The following is a 20,189-nucleotide window of genomic DNA, read 5'->3' as shown; positions in this document are numbered from 1 at the left end:
CTTTAGTGCTGCCCTTTTTAGCTTTATTTAGCTTTCTTTTGCTCCTTTTCCAGCTTCCTGAGTTGGAGGCTTGATTTACTTATTTTCATCTCCCTTGTTTTCTAAGAAATTTATTTAAGGCTACAAGCATCCTATAATCAAACTGCACATTTACTAGATTGATAGGTAACTCTTCCATATTTTCACTTTCTTCTTAAACAAGAAGTTACTTAAGACTATATGGGGTTTCTTTAAATTACCATATTGGTGCAGATTGACTTCCCTGGGAAGCAGATTCTGAGATGGAGATTGCAGTGCAGGAGTGTTATTAATTTTAAAGGGAATGCTTTTGGGATCATTACTTGTGGAAGGGATGGGACAGAGCAGGATTGGCAAAGAATTTGGACTGGGATAGCCCTGCTGAGTTGTTTCCCATTGAGTTGAGGGGACCAGACCTTTATGCCCCTTCCCATTTGTATCATTCAGTAATTGTATGTGGGTTGCCCAGGAAGGGGGCATGACCTTGGGCAAGGCAGATCTCTCCAACTAAGACAGTTCCTGAAAAGGGCTGACAGCTGAGAGCTGTCTTCCAGCAGCACTCCCAAGTAGCTGGGGAAGTAAATCCTTTCCAAAAGGGGATCTGGTTGGCACAGTTCAGCACATACTACAAATATTTACAGTTTAATATTTTAACTAACTTTTGGCTGTTGACATTTAATCTGTATAAGACATTTCCCCATAGTATTTAATTAGATACATGTACCAAAATGTATTTAGCAGTCCCATATTGTGAGACATTTAAATTGTTTGGAATTTTTTGCTATTATAAACATACTGCCAAAAATATCCTCAGAGCTGCAATCTTGTAGAAGTACTAACAGTAGTCTTAGAGGTAGTGCTGTTATTTTTGTCCATAGTTACTTTCTTTTTTTAAGATATATATCTATATTTTATTCCTCTTCACCTTTTTGTACTGTATACACTATTCTACAACTTTAACTTCTCTCTTTGTAATAAATTCTGATAAGTTGTCCATAATGGCTCATGAGAAACATCCTCACTTTTTAGTTTTGTTTTTCTTTAAGTTTGAGATATAATTGACATACAACAATGTATAAGTTTAAGGTGGATAGCATAATGAGTTGACTTACATACATCATGAAATGATTATCATTTCATTTCATGATGTATGTAAGCTTATTACAATAAGCTTCATGAATACCCATCATCTCATAGAGATACAAAATTAAAGAAATAGAAAAATTTTTTTTCTTGTGATGAGAACTCTTAGGATTTACTCTCTTAACAGTTTTCATACATAACATAAGCAGTGTTCATTATATTTATCAAGTTGTACATTACAACCCTAGTACTTACTTATCTTATAACTGGAAGTTTCTACCTTTTGACCACCTTCATCCAGTTCCCCTTCCCCCCACCCCCATCTCTGATAGCCACAAATCTGATCTCTTCTTCTGTGAGTTAGTTTGTTTGTTTTTGAAGTATAACGGACCTGCAACACTATGTTATTTCCTGTTATGCAACATAGTGATTTGGTATTTCTATACATTTCAAAATGATCACCACAGTAAGTCTAGTTATGATATGTCACTATATAAAGATATTACAGGGACTTCCCTGGTGGCGCAGTGGTTAAGAATCCGCCTGCCAATACAGGGGATGTGGGTTCGAGCCCTGGTGCAGGAAGATCCCACATGCTGTGGAGCAACTAAGCATCACAACTACTGAGCCTGTGCTCTAGAGCCCAAGAGCCGCAACTACTGAGCCCGTGTGCCACAACTACTAAAGCCCGTGCGCCTAGAGCCCGTGCACCTAAAGCCTGTGGCCTGCAATGAGAAGCCTGCGCACCGCAACAAAGAGTAGGCCCTGCTCACTGCAACCAGAGAAAGCCCGTGCGCAGCAACAAAGACCCAACACAACCAAAAATAAATAAATAAAATAAATTTCTAAAAAAAAAGAAAGATATCACATAGTTATTGACTGTATTCCCCACACTGTACATAGCAATATATATATGATTATTTTGTGTAGCTGATCTCTTAAGTTCAAATGCATTTTAACAAACCTATGTTTTTACTCACTACCGCTGTGTTTACTGTTTTTGACATCATATTTTACGTATTTTTGTTTTGTGTATCACTTAACTACTTATTGCAGATATAGATGACGTTACTACTTTTGTCTTTTAACATTTCTGCTAGCTCTCTACATGGTTGATTTACTGCCTTTACTGTATATTTGCCTTTACTGATGAGTTTTTCTTTTCATAATCTTCATGTTTCTAGTTGTGGCCTTTTCCTTTTCACTTAGAGAAGTCTCTTTAACATTTCTTGTAAAGTTGGTTTAGTGGTGCTGAACTCTTTTAGCTTTTGCTTGTCTGTAAAACTTTAGATCTCCCCATCAATTCTGAATGAGAGCCTTGCCGGGTAGAGTATTCTTGGTTTTAGGTTTTTACCTTTCACCACTTTAAATATATCATACCACTCCCTTCTGCCTGCAGAGTTTCTGCTAAGAAGTCACCTGATAGCCTTATGGAAGTTCTTTTGTATGTAACTCATTGCTTTCTCCTTGTTGCTTTTAATAGTCTGTCTTTAATTTTTGCCATTTTAATTGCCGTGTGTCTTAGCGTGGTCCTCTTTGGGTTGATCCTTTTTGGGACTCTCTGTGCTGCCTGGACTTGGATGTCTGTTTCCCTTCCCAAGTTAAGGAAATTTTCAGCTATTATGCCTTCAGTTATGTTCTCTTCCCCTTTCTGTCTCTCTTCTCCTTCTGGGACCCTTATAATGTGAATGTTAGTACATCTGATATTGTCCAAAATCTCTTAAACTGTCCTCATTTCTTTTTATTCTTCTTTCTATTGAGCTTCAGTGATTTCCACTAACCTGTCTCATCTCATCTAATCTACTGTTGATTACTTCTGTGTATTTTTCATTTCAGTTATTGTGTTCTTCACCTCTGTTTGGTTCTTCTTTATATTTTCTAACTCTTTTTATTAAAAACTTCCCACTCTGTTCATCCATTCTCCCCCCAAATTCTTTGAACATCTTTACGCTCATTACCTTGAACTCTCTATTGGGTAGATTGCCTTTCTCCACTTCACTTAGTTCTTCTTCTGGGGTTTTAACTTGTTCCTTTGTTTTGAACATACTCCTCTGTTGCCTCATTTTGCCTAATTTGCTGTTTCTATTTCTATGAATCTGGTATTTGTTATGTTTCCCGACCTTGGAGAAGTGGCCTTTTGTAGGCGACATCCTGTGTGTCCTAGCAGCTCACTCCCCTCTGGTCACCAGAACTATATGCTCTAGGGGTGCCCCCTATGTGGGCTGCGTGGGTCCTTCCGTTGTGGCAGGCTGACTAATGGGTGGTCTGGTTGGCATGGCCGGCTCCCCATCCAGCTGCTTGCCAGGCCCTACCTTGTGCAGAGGCTGCTGTTCACTGGTGGGTGGGGCCGGGTCATGAGGCTGTTGGCTGGGAGCCCTGGGATTTCCCAGGGCTAGTGCTGGCCTACTGTTGGGTGGAGCTGAGTTCTGGAATAGGTAATTGTGGGTCCCAGATCTAGTGTTGGCCTGCTGGTGGGCAGGGCCAGTTCTTGACATGGCTGACCGTGAGGTCCGAGGTGTCCCAAATCTGGTGTCAACCCACTGGTGGATGGGGCCAGTTCCCCAGGTGGCTGGCTGAGAGACCCAAGGTGTTCCAGAGCTAGTGGTGGCTTACTTTGCCCACTGGTGGGCAGGGCTGGGGCCCAGTGGGCCCAGTGCTGGCCTGCTGATGGGTGGGCTGTGTCCTGGTATGGCAGGCTGCAGGGCTGCAGTGCTCCTGGGGCTGGTGCCTGCCCACTGGTGGGTGAGGCAAGGTCCTTGGGCTAGTGCTGGCCCACTGGTGTTCAGGGCCAGGTCCTGGGCCCTCTAGTGGACAGAGGCAGTCCTGGGACAGCTGTGGGCTCAGGGGATCTTAAGGCAGCACGCCTGCTCATGATTGGGGCTGTATCTCTCCCCAGCTGGTTGCATCTCAGTACTGGGACTGAAAAGCTGATGGGTGGGACTGGGTCCTGGCACTAATAAGATAGAGGGAGGATTCCAAAATGGCCCTTGCCAGCGCCAGTGTCCATGTGGTAGAACAAGCCCCCCAGAATGGCTCCCACCAGTGTCTATGTCCCTAGGGTGAGCTCCAGTTGCCTCCTGCCTCTCCGGGAGGCTCTCCAAGATCAGTAAGTGGGTTTTACCCCAACTTCTTTCAAATTACTGCTTCTGCCCTGGGTTCCAGGGCAGGTGAGATTTTGTGTGCACCCTTTAAGAGTGGAGTCTCTATTTCCCACAGTCCTCTGGATCTCCCAAAAGTAAGCCCCGACACCTTCAAAGCCAAACGTTCTGGGAGCTCATCTTCTCAGTGCAGGACCCCCCAGGCTGGGGACCCTGATATGGGGCTCAGACTACTCGCTCCCTGGGGAGAACCTCTGCGATTGTAATTATCCTCTCGTTTGTGGGTCACACACTGAGGGGTATGAGTCTTGACCATACCGCATCTCTGTCCCTCCTACCTGTCTCATTGTGGTTCCCTCTCCATATATTTATTTGTAGAAGATGTTTTCTGCTAGTCTTCTGGTTTTTCTCATCAATAGTTGCTCTGTAAATAGTTGTAATTTTGGTGTGCCCATGGGAGGAGATGAGTTCAGGGTCTTCCTACTCCACCGTCTTGACCACTACCTCAAAAATCCATAGTTAGTTTCTTAAGATAAACTTACAGAAGTAAACTTACACAGAAATGTACATGTCGAGGCTACTGATATATAGTGTTACTTTGGCTAATTTACTTCAATACCAGCAGTGTAGGAGAGTTTCTATTTCATTGCTTTCTTAGCAACAAGGATGTTCCCTATTTTTAAAGTGTTAACAATTTGATAAGGTGGCAATAATGCCTTATTATTGTTTCTATCCAATGAAGTATGATTTAAATGAGTATAAAAACAAATGACATTTCCCAGCCTAAAATAATGGTACCAGATACTATGTGGCAAGAGCAAAGATTTAGATTTTCTGCTTTTACTCAAATCAGAATATTTTTAAATTATTACAAATATGTTTGTATTTTCTTGACGATTATCTAATGCCAAGTGCTGTCATATGATTTCATTGCCCCTTTTTATCTTTGTGTCACATGGCATAATGGTGAAGAACCACCCCAGAGTCACATTATCTGGATTTGAATCCTGTATTTATCAGTTCATAGCTGCATGACCTAGGACAAGTTACTTAACTCTCTGTTCTTTAGTTTCCTCATCTTTAAAATGGGCATATTTGTATCTACCTCTTAGGGTTGTTAGGAGTAGTTAACCAGATAAGTCATGTACATTGCTTAGGGCAGTCTGGCATGTTGTAAAGGTTAACCATTATTAATAAGGTGTTTTTCAAATTGGGGGCTAGACACCTCTGAGGTGGAGGGGGCCATCCAGGGACATATTGTCAGGGGTCAGAATAAGGTATAGCCATGTCTGAGTGCTGTTGTCCATGGTGCTGAACCATAGTTATGTAATTCCCCAAAGGACATTGCTGCTCTATAGAGTTGGTGGAAGAAGAGGCACATGACTGCCCAGAGTCTTCTATAAACTAAATCCTGAGTTCCTGAAATGAGCCAGAAAATTGATCCTCAGGCAGTCTGTAATCTAGAGATAGTATTAATAATTTTCCCAGGTCTGAAAGCCAGCACAGATGCCGGGGAAAGTATGGGCTTTGCAACAGGCAGACATGGGTTTGAATAATGGCTTAGCTGCCTGCAAGGAGTCTGATCCTAGATACAGTGGCATGATAATTCCTTGAAAAATTATTTTGCGGATTATATTAATGTGGAGAAGGCAGTAGATTCTCAATAAATAGCAGCTATTCTTCAGATTGTTATGGGAATCAGGAAGTGGGGAGAAGGAAAAGGAAAGGAGAATTAGAGAATGGAGATGGAGGGGTAGAAGAGGAGGGAGGGGAGGGAGAACACAAGAGCTTCATCAAGTGGAGAATGCCCAGAGGCCAGCTCACCACAAGCTCCTCCTGGCCCACAGGAACTTTCCAAGCTTAATGCGGCTTCACACACTTCTAAACTTGAGTGTTGTTTCTGTGGTGTGGTTTTGTTGTGGTTATTGTTAACACACACACAAGCACACACCACACCACTGCCACCACAATACCTGATTTTTTTTTTTTTTTTTTTTTTTTTTTTTGCTTTTTTGCAGTACGCGGGCCTCTCACTGTCGTGGCCTCTCCCGTTGCGGAGCACAGGCTCCGGACGCGCAGGCTCAGCAGCCATGGCTCACGGGCCTAGCTGCTCCGCGGCATGAGGGATCTTCCCAGACTGGGGCACGAACCCGTGTCCCCTGCATCGGCAGGCGGACTCTGAACCACCGCGCCACCAGGGAAGCCCAATACCTGATATTTTTATAGTGCTGTCTTTTTCTAGTTGTGCCTGAGCCCCATACTCATATCTTGAGGTGTCTCTTCTGTGACTATTCCATTCCTGACACAGGGATGCTCTGTGGCATGAACAGGGCTGTCATTTTCTCGCCCTCTCAGGCTTTTCTGTTTGTTGGGTTTTGCCTTTCACTTTTTGGTAGGAAACTCCTATTATCTGCTCTGTGCCCTCCTCAAGATTATATATTTGGCACAAAATGTGATAGGAGGAGTATGAAACATAGATCCAGATTGTAAAGAAAGGAAAATTCCCCAGGGAATATAAATCATATCATGAGAATTTTAGGTCTGACAGTCATGGGGCTCTGGCTTCCCAATGATGTTTTCCTGCCTTGGGAAAGTGGAACTGACTTGAGAGATCCAGAATCTGTCTGCTTTAGGGCCCCCTAAGGAGAAGGAATAGCTGCAGGTAGTCCAAGCTTCTCTTCTTCTTTCTGTCCCTTGCATTAATGTAAAGCAGTGCTTATAAACACTGGCATGCATCCGAATCCCCAGGGCTCTATAAAACACAAATTGCTGGACCACCCTGAATTTCTGGAGATCTGGGGTGGGTTCTGAGAATTTGCTTTTCTTACATGGTCCCAGTTGATGCCAATACTGCTGGTGTGAGGACCACACTTTAAGAACCACTGATAGGAAATTTTACTTGCTATGATACTCATAAAACATTAGACAAATAATTCCCATGACAACCCTGTGAAACATGTACTACTACTATTATTATACCCATTTAGAGATGAAGAACGCTGGTTTAATGTCACATACTAGTAAGTGGTAGAGCCAAGATTTGAATTCTGTTCTAATTCCAATGCCAGACCTGTGCTTGGTGCTTTGGGAAGAAGGCTCCCTGACACTGGATGTGAGTCATTTTCCCCAGGCGTTAGTTTTGTGGAGGAGGCCTCCTCTCGTGCTCTTATCCCTACATCAGCCCCTCAGCTCTGGAGTCCAGAATCGGACCTTGGTCCTGATGCTTATAGCCCCATTTCTTTAGCATTTCCACTGTAGCGTGCCCCTAATGGCAGGGCCAAGTGAATACTCTCCCACATTTTTTGAGAGCAAAGGTGGCCCCAGGGCAAGAACTTAATTTTTTTCCAAAGTCTCATGTTTTACCTCAAACTTCCTGAATATTTTGCATTCCATGCCATTCTCTGTTCATGTTTAATATAATGTAGATGTTTTTCCCCTCAAATAATATTGGCTTTCCAGGTGCATGCCATGGTTTTTCCTCTGGCTTCTAATTTACCTTCCAGTTTGAGGATGAGGATTTAGGCTCTCCATAGCTGGTTTATTGATGGTATCAGCACTTAGCACAGGACCTGGCACTTCGGTACTCAATAGGTATTCATCCAGAGGTGTGATGGTAAAAGAAAGACCATGGGCTTTGGAACTAAACAGACTTGAGTTCAAATACCAGTTCTGTCACTTACTGATGGATGAACTTAAGAGAATCACTCTGGGGCTGTTTTTACAGCTGTAAAATGGGCATCAAAATACCTTGCTCTCAGGGGTTGTTGACTATTACAGATGCAGTGTGCAAAGCACCAGATGTGTGATAGTCTATAAATGAAGTTTGCTGCTATGGCTTCTATTTTAATGACTTGTATAACAGATAAACAAATAATGAATGAGCCCACTTGAGCTGTGATGGCCCTGGGATTTAAACACTCCCCAGTCTGACACTGCCTGCCTGTACCAAAGGCAGCCCCTCAAGTAGCAGGTCGCAGCTTCTCCCGGGAGACTGCATGCGTCTCCTGGCTACCAGTCCCCTGCACCTGGGCAGCTCTGTTCAGCCTGACATTTTCACACCTCCGCCAGAGCAGGGCTTCTCATGTTCACTCTGAGACCACTAATGAGATGCAGAACCCTCAAATGCAAGTCCTCTCTGAATTCTTATGGGTAGCACACAAATCCAAGGCTTTTGTTTTTATGTTTGTGTAAGGACTTATATGCTGGTAATTTACTAAATGAGTTATTAGGGATTACTCATAGTTGCTACTCATGAAATCAAATTAGGTCATTACCAAGTTCTCCAGGGGCTGTAATTGGGTTATCTGTGAAGTCAAGCTGCTTCTAAATGTTCAGCAACTACTGGCTCCTCACTCAGCCGGATGGTTCGAGAATCCTGTGACCTGGGGGAAAGTCATGCCGTTATCATTGCAATGTCAGACTTGTTTTGAGTTAGTTGTGGTGTTCAGCTACTGCTATTCTTGCTTTTTAATTAGAAATGGTAGTTCATTTAACTTCATCATTATCCCATTAGTTTGTGGAGGATATTTGGTTAACCCGACAGCATGCAGTGATACACATTTGCCTCAAAGGTATTTTAGGCCTATAATTTTCCAGTTACTAGATTTTAAGACATGAGCAAGCTGCAGTTCAAGCATGAATCATGCATACTGTCTTGCTAAACAGATACATATGTAATCTGAACCCAAACATGCTTCTTTAGTTGTTTCAGTTATTTATGACTGCATAACTAACTATCCTAAAGCGTAGTGGCTCAACCGCTATTTTATTATTCTGCGTGATTCTGTGCATCCAGAACTCGGGCAGGGCTCAGCGGGGACAGCTTATCTCCAACTCCACGTCATGTCTACTAGAGCTGTAAAATGCAAAGTGGCTTCACGTCTGGCATCACAGCCAGGGTGGCGTACGTGACTGCGTGCTGGCTGGCTGGCTTGACTGGGATCTCACCACAGGGGCTTCAGGTGTCATCATCAGTTGGGTTGCTTGGTTCTCCTCCCTTTGTCCACATGGTTTCTCTGTGATCTCTCCAGCAAGGTGGCTGAACTCCTGACATGGCAGTCCAGTGCTTCCAAGAGCGCAAAAGTGGAAGCTGTCAGGCCTTCAGGCTTAGGCCTGACACTGCCACAACATCACTTCTACTGCAAGTTAAAGCAAGTCACAGGCACAGCCCAGACTCAAGGGGTAGAAAATAAAAAGGACGTGAATGTCAGGAGGCATGAACCATCAATGCAATAGACTGTGACAAAAGTGACAGTCCATTGATGAATTCAAGCAAGTTAACCCCTAGCATACTGTAAGTTAAGCCTAATAAAGTGACTATTATAAGTTTATAGATTATAGTTTATAGTTATAAATTTATGGGTAATTACTTTAATATTAAAATATATACACCAATTCATGTTTTTTATAAGTGACACAGAACTAATATTATCAATTTTACGTCAACTAGTGTCTTTTGTTCCTCTCCAGTTCTTTGTTAGCACCCAGTCTTTTTTCTATTGGGAAGTGCAAACAGGTGTGGTAGGACTTCTGCTCCATGCAAATAGTCTCAGTCAAAGAAAGTTGAGAACCACTTTTCTAGTGGTCAAGAAATGAACACTTAGAAGTCCTCTAATAACTAGAGCTACAAAGTGGGCAGAACACTGTTTCCACCCTGAAGGAGCTCGGTCTCGCAGGAAAGGGTGGGCAAGTACACTGCAGTGTGGTGGGTGCCGCAATGGAGAAGAGCCCAAGGAGCTATTGGATAGCAGAGAAGATATGTCCAGCCCTGTCCAGGCAATTAAAGGGAGCTTCTTAGAGTAGGTGATACTTGAACTGAACTCCAGAGGCTGAACAGGAGTTGCAGAGTTGAAGAAGGATCAGCAAGAGCAAAAGCCCAGAGATGGTACAGTTATCAAGATGTGACTTGTCACAAGTCTGGGAAGAGAGAGGGATTTGTATCTTTCTAGTTTTTAGTGATTCTTCCCTTTAAAAAATACGGTCTGTTATAAATCATCAGATGCATATAAACAAGCTCCCCCAATCTGATGCTATATTCATAAATTAATGTCTTTATGAGAGCAAAGAGGAGATGAAGAGGTGTTTGTTCCTGGATAATTGGCAATGGCTGATTCATTGGAATGAATAGAGAGACCTGAGGTGCAATTCAATACCTATTGAATTTGCCATCTTCCTTCTGACTTGTGATTTCCATGCCAGCATCTGTACAGAACAAATAGGATTTGATCCAGTATATGAAATTGCAGAGCTAGGAAATGTGTTCAAAACCATGACTCCCACCCCCTCATTTTTAGACAAGGAAACTGAGGCCAGGGGAGCTGAAGCAAGTGCTAAGAGTGGCATAGCTGTAGGGACGTAAAACACTCTTCTCCCACCCAAGCCTGACAATATCCAATCTGAGTGTTATTTAGAAGATCCTATTACATTTTTTTCTGTCAGCAAAGATGTTCAGGGTGGTAATAAGATTTTGGCACTGCAAAGAGCCTCCAAGAGGGAAGTGATAAGATAGGCTGATGAAAGATAAATGCCAAGAGATGTCAGCTGGAGCAAGCCCTCTTGTGCAGTAGCCATCATCTCTATCAGAGGATGGAAAACCAGAGGGGACTGTCATGTGGGAGCATGGTCAGCAGTTACCATCTGGAGAGTCAGGCAGTGTTTCCTGATGGAAATTAAGTATGGTGCAGTTTCACTAAGCTATTTACAAAAACAAGTGGCAGATCCGATTTGGCCTACAGGCAATAGGCCCCTGGTTTAAATAATAGCCTGGGGGGGATTATAGTATATACTCCAGAACAGCAAAGCAATTTTTTTAAGCCCAAGTTTTCTATATGATGTCAGCCTATAGTTAACAAATAAGAAGACATGCAAAATAATTATCCTTTGGCCTAAGAAGAGGCTTTCTCAACGTACCCATAGGATCTGGTGTCATAGTAATTTGTAGCACTATTTGAAAATCTGCCAGTTTCCTTAAATAACAGAAGTAGGTTTATATAAGTCTTACCTGCATTTAAGTTGCTATAATAGAAAACAAAATACCTGTTATGTGCCTTCCATAAATGCATCCAGTAAATGGAGAAATAAACTGGGATAAAAGCTGTGTTGAGTTATATTTGAAAAGGAAAAAAATTTATATTAATACACTTGTTATTCAATCTTGAATGTGTAAATTTTAAAAAAACAAACCTTATGCCACACCTTCAAGTTATATAAAGGTTTATTAATATATTTCAGACAAACTTCAAAAATATGAATAAAAACACTGAATTATGTTTATTCTAAAAAAAAAAAGAATGGTGCAGTTTCACTAAAAATAGAACTACCATATGATCCAGCAATCCCACTCCTGGGCATATATGTGAAGAAAACCATAATTTGAAAAGACACAGGCACCCCAATGTTCATTGCAGTACTATTTACAATAGCCAGGACATGGAAGCAACCTAGATGGCCATCAACAGAGGAATGGATAAAGAAGATGTGGTACATACAATGGAATATTTCTGAGCCATAAAAAAGAATGCAATAATGCCATTTGCAGCAACATGGATGGACCTAGAGATCATCATACTAACTGAAGTAAGTCAGACAAATAAAGACAAATATCATATGATATCACTTATATGTGGAATCTAAAAAAAAAATGATGCAAATGAACTTATTTACAAAACAGAAACAGACTCACAGACTTAGAAAACAAACTTATGGTTACCAAAGGGGAAACATGGAGGGAGGGATAAATTATAAGTTTGGGATTAACAAATACACACTACTATGAAATAAAAATCAACAATGACCTACTATATAGCACAGGGAACTTTACTCAATAGTCTGTAATAACCTATATGGGAAAAGAATCTGAAGAAGAATGGATATATGTATATGTATAAATGAATCACTTTGCTGTACACCTGAAACTAATACAACATTGTAAATCAATATACTCTAATATAAAATAAAATTCTAAAAAAAGAATGGTGCAGTTTCTTCCACTATGAAGCCAAGCACTAAGCTGCAGTGCAGCCAGCAATGATAATAATTTGTTTAGTTATTGCAACATATACCTCTTTACCTTGGTACTCCTTCTTAACTTCAGGAATCTTTCCACCTGCCCTGTGCCTACTACAGACACAGTAGCTAGGCCCATAGTTCCCTGTATATATCTGTACCACTCCTCTTACCAGCTGTGTGTTAATTATCTGTTCAGGTGTCTGTCTCCCACATGGGACTGTCAGCTCCTACAACAGGAAAATATAGACAATGTATGTGTTCTATGGGAATGCAGCTGGGAGAACAGCTTGGTTTGCTCAAAGAGTTCAAAAAAACTATAGTGACCTTTGTATCTGCAGCCAGACATATGAGTAGTGGTTTGTTTTGGGAAGGAAGGAGCGAAGGGAATTCCAGATAGATTAAAGGCATGGTGTGTTTGTCAGTCCCTTAACTAACATTTATGAGGTCCTACCATGTGCCAAATACTTTGCTAGGTGCTAGGAGTACACAGTAGGTTGACTTGGCTGTAACGTGGGGCATGTGGAGCCGGAGGTCATTCGAGTAAGGACGGGGAGGTGAGCTGTGCCACAGATGAAGGATCTTCTGCAACTGGCCAAAGAATCTGCCTTTAATCCTGGAAGCCAATGGAGGCCTCTGAAAGGTTTTAAGCAGGTAAATGCTGCAGTCAAATTTGGTTCTAAATGAGGAGGATATCTATGAAGATATGGAATGATTCACGGGACATTTTGTTAAGTGAAAAAAACAACGTGCAAAAGACAATCTACAGTGTGCTACCTTTTGTAGGTAAAGAAGGGGAAATAAGAAAATATCCATATATCTGCTCAATGATGTGAAAATAAGCGGGAAGAATAAACTAGAAAACATAAGTATGGGGTGGGGAAAAGATGATGAGGGGGATGGGAACAGAGTAAAGGGAACGGGGGAAAGCAAGGCTTCTCTGAAGAAACCTTTTTATATAGTTCTGACTTTTGAAACCATACTAAAAAAGAATCAGTGGGAATGGAGGAAAACCCTACAGTGAAATACAAACAGGAATGAATGGGAGTGGGAAAGAACTAACCTAAGTAACTTTTGAAAATAGTCCTTTGAGGATATGCAGTTGGATGAAGACAGAGGAACTATAAATAAATCTTGAACTCTATTTTTCACAGAGATGTGGCTAGCACTTCTGAAACTACTTTCTGTATATTTTAGGGTTGAGAAAATAAGCACATTGTAGATAATGGAAACAGAGTTTGTTGGAGAAGGGAGTTTAACAATATGGAACGACAGAGTGTATGAGAATGAACTTGGGGTTTTTAACATGAATGCATGGATGGATGGATGGATGGACAGACAGACGGGAAGATAGATAAATAGCCAGAGATGAGATATGTGTGTACATGTGAATATATTTCCTAGCTCTGTCCCTGACAGGGCCTAGAAGTAGTGACACCCCAGTAGCAATGAGCATACCTAGTACCCAAACCTTGGTTTCAAAAACCATTCCCCACTAGAAAGAATCAGGGATCTTTGGGAAAATGACTGATTTCAGGACAGAACTGAGGAAGAAAAAGATGATCCTGAAATATTTTGTAGTACCAGAAAATAAAGATGTGATCAGAGAATGATAGGAATATGTCTAAAGAACAAGGAATCACCTTGAATGAGCTTGCTGTGGCCAAATCTGGGACAATTTGAAAATCAAAACAAATAACGATGGTAATGGATTATAAGCCATTGAATAAAGTAAGAGTCCATGAATATAAGTAAATATATATTATATGTAAAAGTAATACACATTTATACTTATGTATTATGTATACTTATATAAACATTTTATATATTTATAGTATATATAGTATTTATAGTATAAGGTATAGTATAGTATAAAGAAAGAAGGGAAAACTCTCCCTCACAGTAGAATCCCAACTAATATAGAAGGGAGGATGGAATTAGAAATTCACTATCATAGTAATAATTAATCCAGGAAAGAATCATCAGTGGGTGCTAAAACTAGTGGATAAAAGTTTGATGAGTAATTACAAAATTACAGCAACCTGAAGCAGGATGAAATCAAGTTCATAAATCTATGTTACAGCACAAAGCACCCAAATGCTGTCAGCTGATTGTCATATTGCTAAGTGGTTGTATTTGCAATAGGATGATAACAATAATTATTTATTGAGTGTCCATTGTGTGATAGGCATTATGCTAGGTGGGGTTTGGGGGGTTTTTTGTTTGTTTTTTGCATATATTAACTCACTCAATCCTAATACTAACTCAGATTTTTTTATTAGTTATTCCCATCTTTAAGATGAGGAAACCAAGATTCAAGAAATGAAAAAAATTGTTTAAAGTCAAATAGTTATAAGAGGCAGAGTCAGGACTCAAATCCCCTGCCTTCTGACTTCAAGTTCTGTGGTGTTCTATCACGTTGTGTGTCTCTGGGTCCTCTTAGAGTTCTGAGCTTCTGAAATGTGCAGAATGATAAGATCAGAGAGGCATTTTTTAAACAAAAGCATTGGGGGGTTCCTTCTTTATCCTCACCATATTTACTAAGCATCTTGCCTCATATTTCCTGTCTAAAAATAGGAAAGGCAATGCTTAATTTACATGGTTGTTATGAGGACTAAATTAGATAATATATGTAAAGCATAGAGCACAGTATAAAATGTGTCTGGCAGCAGTGTTAATACCAGTTGCAACGCTGAATTCCCTTGTATGGTGGAAAATGTTCCTAAGGGTCCTGCTTTGGGACTGAATTGATAATCAAAGGCCAGATCATAAAGAGCTTTGTGTATCATGAAAAGATTCCCTTTTATTGTATAGGCAATAGAAACCACTGAAGAATTTTATTACTGGGAAAGATGTGATTTGGTTGGCAATTTAGAGCAGACCAAGGGGAAGAACACAAAACCGAAGGCAGGCAGACCAGCAGGAGGCTGTTGTCAGAGACCAGGCAGATGAGGGTCTGAGTTAACAAGCCACCTGACATCGTGGAGAGAAGGGAACACACAATGGACAGTCACACTCCCAGACTGGTGCCTGGGTTTGGCAGGAGAGAAAGGGTGAGGAGCTTAGGTTCAGCCTCAGGCCTCTGGCCTGAGTATTGGCTCTTCTTGGGCATGACCAGAATACAGAGGAAGGGCAGGTTGGGGGCATGGAAAGGTGCTGATTCAGGGTAGTTTGGGACAGAGTAGGGAGTCACAGTAGACAGTTGGATCTGCAGATCTGGATTGAAGGGAGAGTGCAGGGTTGGAGCAGCATGCCTGGGAGTCATTGAAGCTGTGGAAGTGGATGAGATCCCTGAGGGAAAGGGTGCAATGTTGAGGAGAGGGCTGAGGATAGGATTGTGGAAACACCCAGTATTTAACAATGGCAAAAGAAAAAGTGGAATGAGACTGAGGAGGAACACTTACAAAGATAAAAGAGTTTGGGAGGGGGGGGTTGTTTTCTGCAAAGGCCAAGGCTGCATAGAGAGCAAATAAAGCAAAGAAGGCCTGAAAGGTGCCTGTTGGATTTGACAACTGGGTTACTGGTTTTGACCTTAAAAATAAAACAGCCAGTTATTTTACAGCAAAAATGGGTTTATTTGGGAATAGCAGAGGAATTGCAATTCAGAACAAGCAAGCTATAGCAAATGCCATAGGCAAGTCCAAAAAACAAAGAGGAATGTTATTTTATAGAAAAAAAAGGAGGAAGTTGGGAGGGGATGTTTTGAATAAAAGTCCATTGGACAAAAGTGAGAGCTCAGGGTGATGACAGTTACTCATTGGTTGAATTGCTAGGGTAGTAGATTTCTTCTAGGCATGCAATGTACACCTTTTCCCGTTGGGGCCTGTAATTGATGATTCTTTCCTGTTGATGAGTCTTCTGTTGGGGTCTATAATTGACAGTTCTTCCTGCAATTGACATCAGTATTACTGTGTGAGAGCTTCCCCTTTTGGCCTCCTGCCTCCGTGTTAGGTTTTCCTTTATTAAGTTTCACACTGGAAACCTTGGCAAGAGCAGGTGCTAAGAAGCAGAATCCAGTTGGCCAGTGGATTAAGAAGAGAATGACATTTTTTTCTTTTTTTTTTTTTTCCTGTGGCATGTGGGATCCTATTTCTCCGACCAGAGATTGAACCCTCACCCCCTGCAGTGGAAGCACCAAGTCTTAACTACTGGACTGCCAGGGAAGCCCCGAGAATTAGACCTTTCAAGGAGAGAAACTAGAATTTGGATGTTCCCAAAGATGCAGGCATCTCACTCCCTTGCCATGCATTTCCTCCTACCGTTGGAGAGTGCTGACTGATGGAAGGTCTTCCTTACAGAGGATCTCCTTACAGAAGATCTCCCTCCAGCATTTTCTCTCAGCTCTAGTTCAGCCCTCCAGGTCCACACCAACCAAGTCTATTTGCCACTGCAGCGAACTGTCCAGACCTGCCACCCCTCCACCATTCCTCATATGCTCCAGACTCCCAGACTTGCCTTCAAGTCTGACTCTCTACGATGGATTCTCTTTTATTAAAACTGGGCTTGTTTTTTGGTAACATTGGTCTTTATTCCTTGTCCTATGAGGTTGATGACTTTTCAACATTTTTTTAAGCTCAACCTAGAATAAGAAATACACTTTATATTATGATAGGTGTATACATGTATGTATAACTGAAAGGAGATGCACTCTTATTTTCAATTCCATCTCATTCCGTTGCATTCTATGCTATTGTATTATGTGTTTTTAGAATAGCACACCCCATTAATTTCACAACTCATTAAACTGATTTAATGACTGATGGTAGGACTGATACAGCCACCATGCTAGGAGGGGCTCAAAGGAAAAGATGCTAAGTTTTTGTCTGAATCCACCCCCTCCCTCCCTCAGGCTCTCCACAATGGAGCCAGCAGGCCTTCCCTTTAATCATGTTTTTATGGTTCTAAGAGGAAAGAAAACTGCTTCAGTCACTAGGATGTTAGCCAGCCTTGAGGGGAGTGGTATTTGAATTTCCAGAGTGACTCAATGACTCATAAAAGGAAGGTAAGCAGCTCTAATAGTGGAATTTAGAAATCAGTGGAGGAGAGACTGGCTTACCTTTCAAATCACACCACATGAGCTACTGTCCTGTACTTACTCATGAGACGGACACCTACAGCCTGAGGCATTTTCATGACTAGAGGATGCCCTTAGGTGGCCCTACTACCACCTCTCACTAGACGCATTTTAAGTTTTCCAGAGTTTGGGAGTATGGCTACCTCTTCGTATAGATCACCTAACCCCCACTCCAGCCAGACAGCTGTCTGGACTTGTGCTGCTCTGGTCTGTATGTCCTCTTCCGAATTCCCTCAGGTGGTTCTCCCCAACCTTGAGAACCATTGCCTCCTATAGAGCTTTCAGCAAAGAACATTGGGGTTTTTTTTTTTCCTTTACAAGAAAAGATGACTTATGTATTCTAACATTCTCATTCCCAATGTCTTTTCTACTCCTGCCCAGGAAAAGCAAGGATTTCTGAATTTACCGTGACTACAGATAGAAGGATGTTGCCTTAGGAATAGCAGAGGTCTTCTCTCAGCTACTAAACAGTGCCCGCTGCTGCCATAGACACTTGGGTCCTCGAGAAATCTCCTGAAGGACTTGTCCATTGTGTACTTGCAATGAGCCAGGCCCTAGGCTGGGCCTTGGCTACAGCCTGGTGAGCAAAACTCTCTCCCTAGCCTCAAACGTGCACACCCAGGAAAGATGAGTGAAGAACGGTGGGTCTCCCTCACTCCAGAAGAATTTGGCCAACTCCAGAAATATGCAGAATGTGAGTAAATGGATTGACGCATGTGGGGTGGGATTTCCTCTTGGTTGGGGAGAGCATTATTGGAGAGCAGAGTAGTATAATCATTGCAAAGCACAGAGAATGAGATCAGCTTATACCTCCTTATAAAAATAGAATTTGTGTCTTTAAACATAAAACACAATTATCTTTATACCCTATAAAGGATACGTGCTCACCCTAGAAATTTGGAATATACAGGGAAGGAAAGTAAAAAGTAGGTTAAAAATCACAGCTAAACTCTATGAACATTTTGGATGCATCCTGTGCGTATTGCTGTACGTGGTTGAGCTCCTGAATATACCTTTTTTCTTTTCAGTCTGCATTTTTCACCTAGTGTAATATTGTAAGAATTTTCCCAGGTCATCAAAACCTCTTTATAGCAGAACTTTGGAAGGGCTGCCGGCTGCTTGGTTACAATGTTACTCAGTCATTTGCTTTAATATACTCTTGTGTTTGGACCCAATGCCTTCTTTCAGCAAGATACAGAATTCTGATGGGTGTCTCTTTCTCGACTTTGCTGTGGGAAAACCTGGGCTTTTGCATAGAGCTCTTGGTTTCACTAGTTGCACCCAGGAACAGTTTCAGTGCATCAAGCCACAGCGGTGGCAAGGCCCGCGGCCATGCCCCCCGCAGGCCACTCCTAATCCTGACTGGTGACAGGAGTCTGCCCGGGCTGACCGCTGCACTCTGCACACACACAGTGCCCGTCATGGCTGTGCAATGGCACCGATTTTTGCAGAGCCCTTTGTCTGGCAGAGCCCTCAGCTGCACTGCCAACCCCATCTCATTGTTCTAATCCTCTCCCTTCACGTTGATCGTGCTGGTGCTTTTGTAAGTCACTAGGCCTGTAGCGCATTTGACCTGCCCTACAGAGCGTGCCCAGGTGGTCCTCCGAATGCCCTGTAGGCAGCCTGCCCCCTCCCACAGGGCAGGCAGCCCCTCCACTGGCCTGGGAGCTGGGGGCCGGGCTCATGCCAGCTCTGGCTCTTGCTCTCTGTGATGTGACAGCCCTAATACCCACCCCACCCTTTAGTCCCCCATCCCCACGGCCGCACGCCCAGCCTCTGTGTCCTCTGAAAGGGTTGCACTAGATGATCTCTCCCCGTGATCCCTCCAGGCCTAACACCCCATGACTACACGTGCTCCCCCTGTAGGGCTACTGGTCCGTCTCTCCTTGGTGACCTGGAGCCCGTGGCCTCTTGTCTGACCGCAGTAGGTTTAGGGAAACTGTGCAGTGTATGACAGGGAGCAAGGAATCATCCTCCAAGGTAAACTCCATCTAATTCAGCCTACTCCCTAGGTCAGCAAAGTACCAGGCCCTGTCAGGGATGAAAAAGAAGCAGAGAGATAAGCCTTCACCTGAGGAATCTGAATCTTGTTAGGGAGTCAGATATGCACTTGTGATACAAGCAGAGAACAGGCTTAAGACAGCGGGGAAACACCTCTGGCAGAGATGGCTACACGGAGTGCACAAATGAGAAGGGAATTTAGAGCTGGGGGAAACTGATGTGAGTGGCTTAGAACAACAGAAAGTCTCTCACAGTTCTGGAAGCCAGAAGTCCAAAATCAAGGTATTGGTAAGGTTGGTTCTTTCTGAGGGCTGTGAGGGAAGGATCTGTGCCAGGCCTTTCTCCTTGGCTTACAGATGACTGTCTTCTGTATCTTCCACACGGTACTCTCCCTGTACACGTGTCTCAGTGTCCAAATTTCCGTTTTTATCAATACATGGACACAGTCTTCTTTTTTCTTTTTTTGTCCTTACTTTTTAAATTTATTTTTTTATTGAAGTATAGTTAATTTACAATGTTGTGTTAATTTCTGCTGTACAGAAAAATGACTCAGTTATACACATATATTCATTCTTTTTTGCATTCTTTTCCATTATGGTTTATCCCAGGATGTTGAATGTAGTTCCCTGTGCTATACAGTAGGACCTTGTTATTTATCATTCTATATATAACAGTTTGTATCTACTAACCCCAAACTCCCAGTCCATCCCTCCCCCAACCCCCCTTCTCCTTGGCAACCAGAAGTCTGTTCTTAATGTCTGGACACAGTCATTTTGGATTGGACCCACCCTACTCCAGTAAGACCTCATCTTACCAATAATTAATTACCTCTGAAATGACCCTGTTTCCAAATAAGGTCACACTCTGCGGCGCCGGGGAATTAGGACTTCAACGTATCAATTTGCAGGGGA

General features: G+C 42.3%; 1 protein-coding gene and 1 long non-coding RNA gene across 7 annotated transcripts in view; one reads left to right on the top strand and one right to left on the bottom strand.

Moving 5' to 3' along the window:
- Positions 1 to 20,189, top strand: part of DGKG (diacylglycerol kinase gamma) — a 210,180-nt gene that overhangs the window by 16,979 nt on the left and 173,012 nt on the right. For all 6 annotated transcript variants that reach the window (XR_004476058.2, XM_033403218.2, XM_049710225.1 and 3 more), the window contains exon 2: positions 17,659 to 17,971. Coding sequence is in view for 5 of the 6 variants with exons in the window: in XM_033403218.2 (XP_033259109.1) it covers positions 17,905 to 17,971 (67 nt within the window). In the remaining variant the exon portion in view is untranslated. The remainder of the gene's footprint in view (positions 1 to 17,658; positions 17,972 to 20,189) is intronic.
- The window catches only part of LOC125964498 (uncharacterized), a 168,563-nt gene that overhangs the window by 116,692 nt on the left and 31,682 nt on the right, over positions 1 to 20,189 (bottom strand). The gene's annotated exons all lie outside the window — the stretch shown is intronic.

Source organism: Orcinus orca, chromosome 5 (genome assembly GCF_937001465.1).
Source record: "Orcinus orca chromosome 5, mOrcOrc1.1, whole genome shotgun sequence".
Taxonomy (NCBI): Eukaryota; Metazoa; Chordata; class Mammalia; order Artiodactyla; family Delphinidae; genus Orcinus; species Orcinus orca.
Note: the sequence above shows the minus strand (reverse complement) of the source record. Positions and strands in the feature narration are given on the sequence as shown.